At 44.5% G+C, this 12,255-nt stretch overlaps 1 protein-coding gene across 1 annotated transcript in view; it reads right to left on the reverse strand.

Annotated features, from left to right (window-relative positions):
• The window catches only part of CCDC38 (coiled-coil domain containing 38), a 41,332-nt gene that overhangs the window by 16,991 nt on the left and 12,086 nt on the right, over positions 1-12,255 (reverse strand). The window contains exon 6 of the mRNA XM_067698711.1: positions 1,890-2,047. Coding sequence (XP_067554812.1) covers positions 1,890-2,047 — 158 coding nt within the window. The remainder of the gene's footprint in view (positions 1-1,889; positions 2,048-12,255) is intronic.

The raw sequence follows: 12,255 nt of genomic DNA on the forward strand, positions 1-12,255 counted from the left end.
CGTGGCACAACTATTAAAGGTCACAAATCAGGGACATAGATGGTGAAATATAAACCATGGTTCTATTTTTACCTAATCATACATATTTCTAATCAGAGATTTTAAAAGATCAATATATAAAATAAAAATGATGGACTTCAATTTTTACATCTTGTGGAGAGACCTACCATAGGCCCATACAAGTCGCCCATGCACTCATTCCCCTGACACCAGTGTCTGGGCCTGACCCTGGTCTGAAACTGAGAAGTGGGCAAAACTGGTCTTGGGTCTCTCCATCCACTGACCCCCAGGTCCCCCCCACAGCCAGGCCACACTTCCTCATGCCTGTGCTCTTGTGACTTCCAGTCACCCTTTCTTTTTTTTTTTTTTTTTTTTTTTTTTTTCCAGTCACCCTTTCTGCTATTCTGTCTTGAAACCACAGCAGGTCCCACTCTCCCACCCTCTACCTGGGAAGTTCCTACTTATTCTTCAAAATCCAGCTCAAACATCACCTCCTCTTAAAGACTCTTCTGGGACTTCCCTGGTGGCACAGTGGTTAAGAATCCGCCTGCCAATGCAGGGGACAAAGTTTCGATCCCTGGTCTGGGAAGATGCCACACGCCATGGAGCAACTAAGCCCATGCGCCACAACTACTGAGCCCATGCACCACAACTACTGAGCCCGCATGCCACAACTACTGAAGGCCGCATGCCTAGAGCCCGAGCTCCACAACAAGAGAAGCCCCCGCTCACTGCAACTAGAGAAAGCCCGCGTGCAGCAATGAAGACCCAACACAGCCAAAAATAAATAAATAAATTTATATATATATATAAAAAGACTGTTCTAAATGCCTCAGGCATAGATCACATTTTTTGCTTTTGCTCCCAGACCCCTCACTATCACTGCTGTATCGTTTGCCCTATTGTATTGTATAGTATAGGTCCAGGGTGCAGAACTATGTCCTATTGGTCTTTGTGTACTCAGAGTCTTAAAAAGAACCCGATACGTTGTATGCCTCCAATATATACATGGTGAGTGGGGGAAGGAAAGAAAATGGATGAAGAACCAGTGGATTCTACCACCGCCATAAATGACCATCTTAAGCTTTTAAACTGATACTGGAACACATATTACTAAAACGTCTTGTTAAGGGATGTTATTTAAACTGAGTGACTTCTATATTCAAGATTTTAAAGAGAAGAAGACATTGACCCCACTACCTACTTCCTCCACCCCCCTCCCCTACACTCTACTCCAGATCCTCTAACCTTAATTGTGTGACCAGGAGATTTGACAAATGAGAAATGTGTCATGTTTTTAGATAGGAAGGTTGATTTTGTAAAGCTGCCAATTTTTCTGAAATTAATTATGTTTTATGGAATTATAATAAAAATGTTACAAAAAATTGGTCAGGGAGTTGGGTGTTGGGTTAGGTAGAACTTCACATAATGATTCTGAGGTTCATCTAGAAAGATAAACAAATACTTTTTTTTTTTTTTTTTTTTTTGCGGTACACGGGCCTCTCACTGTTGTGGCCTCTCCCGTTGCGGAGCACAGGCTCTGGACGCGCAGGTTCAGCGGCCATGGCTCACGGGCCCAGCCGCTCCGCGGCATGTGGGATCTTCCCGGACCTGGGCACAAACCCATGTCCCCTGCATCAGCAGGTGGACTCTCAACCACTGCGCCACCAGGGAAGCCCTCCATGTATATATTTTTATTACTTCATATCTGAAATTAACCTGAATTTCCAAATTAATAATTTATAATATCAGAGATAGTGGGATAGTGGGATTGTTCAGGTTCTGCTTAAAATAAAAATTCTGACTATTTAATAAAAAACAAACATTGAGGCAGAATATTTTAGAATTAGGGATATTTACTTAATTGAATTTAAGAATATGGGACTTACTTGTCATTATACTTGGAAGCTTGACATTCACATTTTCTTTATTCTTTGACACCCTTTTCGTTGCTTGCTGGATTTGCCATTGTTTTGGAGACAGTTTCAGCAGAAAAAATCCATAGTGCATGTACTCTTTAAGGAGGAATTCTGTTTTTGCTATTTCACTACTCAAAAGAAATAAAGATATGATTAGATATACCTGTGTGAAATCATGTTCATTTTTTAAAAAACATTTTACAAAAGTCATTTTCTTGGTCATGTATTTGAATAATAATTTGTTTAACAAATATTGTAAATATGGCCATAAAAATATGGGCTTTGGGCTTCCCTGGTGGCGCAGTGGTTGAGCGTCCGCCTGCCGATGCAGGGGACACGGGTTCGTGCCCCGGTCTGGGAAGACCCCACATGCCGCGGAGCGGCTGGGCCCGTGAGCCATGGCCGCTGAGCCTGCGCGTCCGGAGCCTGTGCTCCACAATGGGAGAGGCCACAACAGTGAGAGGCCCGCGTACCGCAAAAAAAAAAAAAAAAAATGGGCTTCAATAAGATATGAGACAAGAGGCAAGAAACCTGTAGGATGGCTTCCCTCGTTACACAGTGGTTAAGAATCCGCCTGCCAATGCAGGGGACATGGGTTCAAGCCCTGGTCCGGGCAGATCCCACATGCTGCGGAGCAACTAAGCCCGTGCGCCACAACTACTGAGCCCGCACTCTAGAGCCTGCGAGCCACAACTACTGAGCCCATGTGCCACGACCACTGAAGCCCGCGTGCCTAGAGCCCATGCTCCGCAACAAGAGAAGCCACTGCAATGAGAAGGCTGCATATTGCAACGAAGAGTAGCCCCTGCTCACCACAACTAGAGAAAGCCCCTAAGAAGCAACCAATGCAGCCATAAATAAATAAATTTATAAAAAGAAACCTGTAGGAATGTTATTTGAATAAAACATGCCCGAGGATATGCACACATAGAATAGACTGATGATCGTGTTACTGGGCAAGGCCTCACTGCCCAGTGCGCATAGATGCCAGTACTATGGCACCGGCTTTTGAGAAAAGAAAGAGCTTTACTGAGAGGTTGAGCGGCAAGACGACAGGAGGCAAGCCTCTCAAATCTGTCTCCTTGCCTGTCAACCTCTCAATAAAGCTCTTTCTTTTCTCAAAAGCCGGTGCCGTAGTATTGGCTTCTATGCGCATCGGGCAGCGAGCCCTTGCCTGGAACAATTTTGGCGACCACAAAGGGACATAGGTCTTCTGAGTGCCTGCCAGAGGCACTGTGGCCCTTAGTGGAGTGTGTGCCTTGCCACCAATCCAGAGTGGCTACCTAGACCGAATCTGTCTAGAGGGTCACCTGTCAGGTTCCTGCTTCCCCAGCCTGGCACTCCAGCTTCCTTGGTGCTACTTTCACTTTTGAGAAAAGAAGCAACTCCTGGATCAGAGGTCTTTTGGGCGAGTAAGCTCATTAAAATGCACCTGTGCCTGTCTAATAACCTTGTTGGGATTATAATTTAGAGCTCCAACCTGGGGAGATTTTTGTTGGGTTAGATTCCCAAACCTTGGGTTAGAGTCCCAAGGCCAAGATCATGGGTTAGAGTCCCATATTAAGGGAGACAATATAAAAGGTTCTAGCCACTGAGGTACTCGAAGGATGGGGTTAGAGTCCCAGGCCTTTGGTTTCATTGTTTATCTATGTTTGTCTGTGTCTGACTGTTTTATTTGTTAGGATTGGCTGATAGCGGTTGGCTCTTGTATGACTGTACCAGAACTTTATTAAACCAGATATGAATGAGGGCCCTCTGACTCAGGAGACCAAAGACATTGCTCCCTGACTAGAAACCTTGCCTTATGGAGGTGTGGGGTTTTTTTTCTCACTTGTCCCTAATATGATTGCCCGAAGGTATTGATACAGGGGTGCATTCTTAATGGAACCAGCCCTGATTACCTTGTTGGGGTGAGAGGGTAAAGGAGAAATGAGGGCGTGTAAAGCAGGAAAATCCTCCATCCCAGAGGAACATACCCTGTTCTTGGGTTAAAGGAATTCTATATAATTGGACACATTTTGGTTTTCCCTTACTGAGAATTTTAACCCTATTTTGCATGAGCCAAACTAACAGGGAGTTAGCATTGAACTGCTTTTAAGTCTCTCTCTATGTAAAAGGAAAGTTTGCTTGGAGGAACAAACATTGGTGGTGGTGCTTAAGGCCATGGACTACATACATGGAGGCCTTGGGCTGAATGCATTCCACCTAGAAATAGCCCAGACGTCTAGATTAGCTCATCTGTGATCTCTGCTGGGGAGGTAAAATGTTTTGGTCGTCTACCAGGAAGATTAAACACCAACATGCTCAGAAAGGAAGTGAGGGCTTGGGTATTTCAGCCTGTATCTTCCTGAATTCCTCTCTCAAATTCAGCTCCAACTGAGTCTAAGACAGCCTCCTCACTTCACTTTCTTCAAGGTGGTCCAGTCACCTCTCTCACCCTCCTCCTCATCGGGTAAGTTTTCTGAACTGGCGAGGGAGACAGTCTGGACTTTCACAGGCCCCTCTGCAATAGGCAAGCCTGCCCTTAGCACACAGGGGAGAATTATTAGGAGCCTCTGGCCAAATTGACTACAGGCTTGGAGCTGCCGGGCAGCTTCCTCAGCAGCTGGTAGCATGCGTGACTTTCAAGCCACAGTTCTTGGCAATCACCTCTAATGGAAAGTTTCCAGCGTTCCCTAAGTGAACCCTCACATCCATGCTGGCCATCTTTGACTCCTCATTGGATTCTCGGGGGAATTCATACAGCCAAGTTGTGAACAGTCACTACTTCATTTGCTTGCTCCTTTCCAGAAACCAACTAGGAGAAGAAATTGGTTCCCAAATTGTACGGTGCTTGCTTTCTCCCTCACACCTCTTGAGGCTGTCTGCTGTTCTGGGTGGGGTGGGGTCGGCGGGAGTGAGGGAGGGCCATTTTCTAGAGGTTTGCAATCCGTAGACTGTTCTCAGCTCTTGGGTTTGAAACCTGGGGTACCGGCTAACTGTTGACTTATGAGTTGCTTGTTTGCACACTCTCTCCAAACGTCCATTCTCAGGGGGGCCAGCTAACCCCTCAGAATCAGCACTAAGGTGGAATCATTGAGGGGGCAAGCCCTGAGTGTGCCCAGGTGCTTCCTACAAAGGAACAAAGTATGCCCTGAGCCCCAGATTGGCAAACCCTGGTGCTTTCCTTCATCTCCCATGAACGCAAGGGTTTTCCAGGTGCAGCCAGCATTGCATCCCACGGACGTCGAGTCTCTGATAAGACTGACGTCGGGCCCAATCCATGGAGGCTGGGAAGAGGCAGCAGGCATTTGCTGACGGCAGTTGTTCCAGGCTCCTCCGTGTTTTTGCTGGCCAAGAAGTAAAGTGCTTGGAGCACAACGATGGAGGCAGCCCGGTCAGCCAACAACAGAGCTCCTGCTTCACGAAGGGGCTTTTTTTTCCTCCAGAGGATGGACTTCCACATGGAGAAATCTTGGCTGTCCTACCATCAGCTCTGCCTTGCACTATGAATATCAACTTTCCTCAGATCAAGAGGTAGCAGGTACAAGTCACTTGACTGTTTTTTCTAACTTATTTTGCAATTTTTTCAGCAGTGTAACCAAATTAGGTCTTTATATCACAATAAGAATTTGCAGAATAGATGTAAAATCATGGTTCAGAGGCAAGACCCTCAGGAAAAGCCTGTCTTGCCTGCAGTCAGAGCCTAATGATGATCTCGACTTACTCCATTTGGCTTCGCCTTGGGCGCCCTGTGGCCCTCCCGCCATACGAAGGGGGAAGTCCTGCGTGGCGTGCCAAGACTTCTACCAGCAATCCTCCTACAGCCACAACCAGCCCTACCCTCATACCCTCCTTACCAGAGAGTCAGAAGGGATCGACTCCCCTCCCCGTACATGCCAGCGTATTCAATTGAGTCCACGTGGTCCTCTGCCTCAGGCAGGGCAATATCCCTTAAGACAAGTTCCTGCCGATCTAGATGACCAAGGTCAACCCAGGGGGTTGGAATCTGTGCACTCCCCCCTTTTCTACCTCTGATCTATGTAACTGGAAAAAAACCATATTTAAAGCCCAGCTTTCTGTACATGCCTGATGCCCCCATTCCCTTGTTGGGGCAAGATCTACTAACAAAATTAAATGATATTCTCACCAGACATTAAAGTACTCCCAGATCAAACCTGCGCCCTCTGAGCTGCACTATTACAACTGGGAGACCCGTCCTTGAGGAAATTCCACAAAAGGTAAGAGCGGATGTTTGGGCTGCAGGAAGGCCAGGGAGAGTCAAGATGCCTGACTCAATAGTAGTAAAACTCCATCCAGGCACCAAGGCTCCCAATTTAAAGCAATACACTTTAAACAGGCATTCAAAGAAAGGTGTAAACCCTCTGATAACCACCTTTCTTAAATGCCAATTAATCGGACCTCGTCAATCCCCATATAACTCTCCAATCCTGCTGGTACAAAAACCCGGGGCCAGAGATTATTGTTTTGTACAGAATTTGAAAGCCATTAACCAAACTGTAGGGGATATACATCCCGTGATGCCAAATCCTTATACTTTGCTTCTAGTAAAACTAAGGAAACTTCAGACCAAAATGCAACCCTCACTTTAAACTTTCTGGCAGACTGGGGACAAAGTCTCCAGGGGAAAAGCGCAAATTTCTCAACCGACTGTAAAATACCTAGGATTTGAGTTATCAAAAGGAAAAGATCCCTTATTGCTGGATCGAAGGGAAGCGTTAGCTAGGGTAGCTGTACCCACGACCAGAAGGCGATTGCTAGGATTCTTAGGAACGGCTGGGTTTTGTAATATTTGGATTCCTAACTTTGGACTCATGGCCAAACCCCTGTACGAGGCTCTTGAAGGACATGACAATGAGCCATTAAGTGCACTGTGGAATGCCGTAAGGCATCTCATACCATACAAATGACTGAAGAAGTCTGTTCTAGCTGTCCTAACCTAACTCATCAGCCTTTAGAAAATGCAGATATGAATATGTTTATGATCGGGAGCAGCTTCGTGGACTGGGGACTCCAGAAGGCGGGGTACACAGTAGTAACTCCTCAGGAACCTTAGAAGCAGAAGCCCTCCCTCCAGGTACGTCTGCCCAGAAGGCAGAGCTCACAGCCCTCGTAAGAGCCCTGTGCCTCAGAGCTAAGAAAAAGGTAACCATTTATACTGAGTATGCCTTCTCTGTCATGCATGCCCATGGGGCCATGTGGAAAGAGAGACATCTACTAACATCAGGAAGGGAAGAAATTAAGAGGAGATACTGGCCTTATTAGACTCTATTATAATGCTGGAAGAAGTAGCCATAGTACATTGCCCGGGCCACCTAAAGACTGATATTAATAGAGCTAAAGGAAACATTCTGGCTGATCAGGCTACAAAATGGGCAGCCAGAACCCCAAACCCAGATCCTAAGGCCCTAGCACTCATTCCACTTACTCCTGTTCAAGCTCAGTATTTAGAAATGGATTCAGAGAGAACAGAGTAAGGGGGATTTCATGCTGATTCTCAAGACTTAGAGGGTGATCAGTACCAAACAACCAAACAAGGCTGGATTTATACTGAATAGGGACTAGTGCTCATTTAATGGAAAGAATTACTACTCATCTACATCAAGGAATGCATCATGGGAGGGAGGCAACCTATCATTGTCTACGACAGTTTATTGTTGGTCCACAGATGCAAAGGACCATTTAAAAGGTAATACAGAATTGCAGGATCTGCGCCAGAAAAATACTAAAACCGGGCCACCCACAGTAATAAAAGGGGTGCAAACCCGACAGACAGAACCAGGAAATGACTGGCAAATAGACTTTAATATATGCTGGTATTTGTGGACACCTTCACAGGATGGGTCGAAGCTTTTCCACGTTGGACAGACAAAGCTTCCAAGGTAACAGAGGCCTTACTGAAAGAAATTATCCCTCGTTTGGAGTTGCTTCATTCAATTAAATGACAACAGAGGTAACTCAAGGGGTGTCTGCAACCCTCAGAATACCATGGAAGTTACATGCTTCATGGAGACCTCAGTCTACGGGAAAGACTGAAAAGATGAATCGTACCTTTAAAGACAATTGCATTAATATGTAAGGAAATCCACTTAACTTGGGCTAAGGTCTTATACCAGTTTCCCTGCTTAGGGTAAGGGTAGCCCCTAGAAGTAAGTTCCAGTTGAGCCCTTATGAAATGTTATATGGGAGACACTTCCTGAAGACTAAGTATTATTGTAGTCTTGAAAATGATCATACTATAAAAGAATTAGATACTATAGAATGTGTACAGTCTCTAGGTGTTACTTTATCTGCTATATCTAAATATGTTTCTAGTCCATAAATGTTTCCCACAGACATTCCCCTGCACTGCATAATCTCAGGGGATTGGGTCCTCCTTAAAACTTGGAAAAATCAACACCCTGAGAATCAGCTGCAACCTGAGTGGAATGGACAATTCCCAAACAGGGCACACTCTCCATGGACTGGAGGAAACAGGAGGACCCAACCGTCCTAACACGGGAGGGAAACCCACTACTGATTTCCCCACGCTCATTACACTTGTGAACCCTTAACTGACCTTAAATTACTTCTCCAAAAGAAACAGGAGAGCTAAGGCTCCACCTGGCCAGGAAGAGAAATGCAGACAGCTTCAACCTGAGTCCAGATCAGGCCTATATAAATCCAAATTCAATCACTCAAAATAACATATTTTCTTGCATTCCCAAAGAAATAAGGTCCATTTTTGAAGGACTGTTAAAATTAGGAGTTATAGTTCTGTGTATCTTAGAGTTAATCCTTTTACTCATCAAATTTTGTACTTATTGTCTGCATTTTATTTTAAAAAGGCCTCCCCAGATCGCATGATGATTGCCAAGACGTAAGAGTTCAAGGTGGGACTCATAAGTAGTTACATTTAAGTGCAAAACAATTTCATTCCTCTTATAAAAATCTAAGCCCTTTAATCAGCAGGGAGCAGGTAGGGCGGTCTTGCCCTCTTTCCCTCAAGACTGAGGAGGTGTACAAAGACAAAGGAAACTGAAACAGCATGTAAAACATTGACCAGGGGCTTCCCTGATGATGCAGTGGTTAAGAACCCGCCTGCCAATGCAGGGGACATGGGTTCGAGCCCTGGTCCGGGAAGATCCCACATGCCGCGGAGCAACTAAGCCCGTGCACCACAACTACTGAGCCTGCGCTCTAGAGCCCGTGAGCCACAACTACTGAGCCCGCGTGCCACAACTGCTGAAGCCCACCTACCTAGAGCCCATGCTCCGCCACAAGAGAAGCCACCGCAATGAGAAGCCCGCGCACCGCAACGAAGAGTAGCCCCCGCTCAACCCAACTAGAGAAAGCCACGCGCACAGCAGCAAAGACCCAACGCAGCCAAAAATAAATAAATAAATATTAAAAACAACAACAACAACAACATTGACCAACTTAAACTGGTTTGCCTCAAATAGGTTGTTGATTCATCAAACTTTGAGTTATTTTAAAGACGGCACCGTGCATGTGCTAGACAGGAACCCATGTCTCCAGGATGACCCCAGAACAAAGAATCTTCAGTCTACGAACTTAAAGAATAGAAATGTTGCCACCAGAGCCCTTTACAAAGAGAAGAGTCCTTAAATGAGGAAAATCTGGCTTCTAGCAGCTCGAGTAGCTTATGTGGACTGACTTAAGACAAGCCAATCAGCTTATTCCCCCAACCCCTCACATTTCGCCCCAAACCCTGGATCAGGGAGACAGATTTTAGCCCTGCCTCCTGCCTCCTTGTCAGTCAACCTCGCAGTAAAGCTCTTTCATTTCTCAAAAGCCCGTGCCATAGTATTGGGTGCTATGTGCATCAGGCAGTGAGCCCTTGCTTGGTAACAATAGATTTACTCTCCTTATTTCTGAGGGAAATATTGTGTTAAATTTCAGACATAGGGAGAAATTAGAAGACAGCAAAAGATGGCACTTATGTAAGAAGAAGAAGGGAAACTAACACTCAGCGAGCATCTATGGACCGGGTAATATGCAGGGCACATTGCATGTATGATTTCATCCTCAGTACAGGATAATACTGATGATAATAATAATAATACATATTGTTATTCCTATCTTTTGGAAAAAGAAATAAATGACTTGCGAAGTCATCTGTGTGGTAAATGAGCAAAGTCAGCACACAAACCTGGGTCTGTCTGACTCAGATGCTCACACTCTCAACAATACCCGGTGACTTGGACAGAAAGCCTTCCCCCAGCCTCGCATTGCTTTCCCATAAAATCATGTTACAAAATGGACCCAGAAGGAATGTTGAAAATAACAATGAAGGTCCTTGTGAAAGGGAGCTCCACTCTTATCCTTCAGAGCCTGCCTTATCCATACCCTTGTCAATACCCTTATCAATATTACTCCTCTATCTTCAGCCTCAGTACTTCTTTTGCTCAGAACCTCCCTTAAGTCCTGCTGGGAGTGATATTCAAGAGTCAATAAATGGCGGGCTCATGTATCAGCCGTCAAAAGATGTTGGGAACCCCTCATTCTACCACCACAGTATTTTTAGACTGAAAGCCTCTCTGATGTTCTACAAAGAACAGGATTAAAATGGCTACAACTGCACAGCTTCCAAGCAAAAGCTTCAGAATAAGCTCCCTTTCTCTGTGTAAACAGATGTCCAGCCCTCCCTTCAGCAGAGGGCCTCTGTGGGTCATCCTGAGCCCAAAAAGAGAAGAGGAAATATATAGCAGATGCTTGCATCTCTTTGCTCTGTTAGCAGCCTGTTTTTCATGACCTTTTGCACCTTTTTAGTGTGACAAGACACATAAACGACAAGCAAGTTCTCTATGGCCAGGCTGTTTGGAAGGTTTAACTGGGTGGCAATTGTGTATAGTTACTGTACTTTATGCAAACATAGAGGCTGGTACTCTAGTTCTATAAAGAGAATCTTCTAATTACATCATGGAGGGAAGGAAGGTAGGACAGGATTCTTCAACTTGGAGCACTTTCAACCTTAGGCTCCTGACGAAAGAGGCTGCTGAAGCCAGAATGCGTTTGAAACACACATTTTGTTAGTAGCAATAGTTTCCAAGAAACTGTCATCCAGTTCATTTGCTGTGTTTCAGACAAGCTATTGTCTTCCTCCCAAAAAAGTCTGGGATGTAAGTCTGGGACTTAGTTTTAGAAAAGAGAGAAACACTGAGTCCTCAAAAAGAAAAAACAAGTTTTAGCATGACTCGATACCAAGACCAAGTGTCTCCTGGATCATGAAATTTCTGTTTAAGGATGTGACAGAAGGAAGCTTCTTGAGATATTTAAAATTAGATCAAGTTGACATCCACTTGACCATAGAAGAAAATATCCAAGGTTTAAAAAGAGTAGCTGGTATTAGAATAATTTTATCCCAACTCCTGCTCCTGTAATTTTTGTCATTATAAATCCCAGTTTTTTACTCTTTTTTGAAAAATTTTATTTTATTGAAGTATAGTTTACAATTTGTTAATTTCTACTGTACAGCAAAGTGATTCGATTATATATATACAGATACATTATTTTTCATATTCTTTTCCATTATGTTTTATCACAGGATATTGAATATAGTTCCCTGTGCTATACAGTAGGACCTTGTTGTTTATCCATTCTATACAGAATAGTTTGCATCTGCTAATCCCAAACTTCCAATCCTTCCCTCCTCCTCCCCCCTCCCCCCACCTTGGCAACCACAAACCTGTTCTCTATGTCTGTTAGTCTGTTTCTGTTTTGTAGATAAGTTCATTCACGTCATATTTTAGATTCCACATATAAGTGACATATGGTATTTTTCTTTCTCTTTCTGACTTACTCCACTTAGTATGATAATCTCTAGGTCCATCCATGCTGCTGCAAATGGCATTATTTCATTCCTTTTTATGGCTGAGTGGTATTCCATTGTGTATATGTACCACAGATTCTTTATCCAGTCATCTGTCAATGGACATTTAGGTTGTTGCCATGTCTTGGCTACTGTCAATAGTGCTGCAATGAACATCGGGTGTGTGTATCTTTTCGAATTATGGTTTTCTCTGGATTTATGCTCAGGAGTAGGATTACTGTATCATATGGTAACTCTATTTTTAGTTTTTTGAGGAACCTCCGTACTGTTTTCCATTGTGGCTACACCAATTTACCTTTCTATCAACTGTGTTGGAGGGTTCCTTTTTCTCCTCATCCTCGTCAGCATTTGTTACTTGTAGGCTTTTTTTTTTTTTTTTTTTTTTTGCAGTACGCGGGCCTCTCACTGTTGTGGCCTCTCCCGTTGCGGAGCACAGGCTCCAGACGCGCAGGCTTAGCGGCCATGGCTCACGGGCCCAGCCGCTCCGCGGCATGTGGGATCTTC

The sequence above is a fragment of the Pseudorca crassidens genome, chromosome 11 (genome assembly GCF_039906515.1).
Source record: "Pseudorca crassidens isolate mPseCra1 chromosome 11, mPseCra1.hap1, whole genome shotgun sequence".
Lineage (NCBI taxonomy): Eukaryota > Metazoa > Chordata > Mammalia > Artiodactyla > Delphinidae > Pseudorca > Pseudorca crassidens.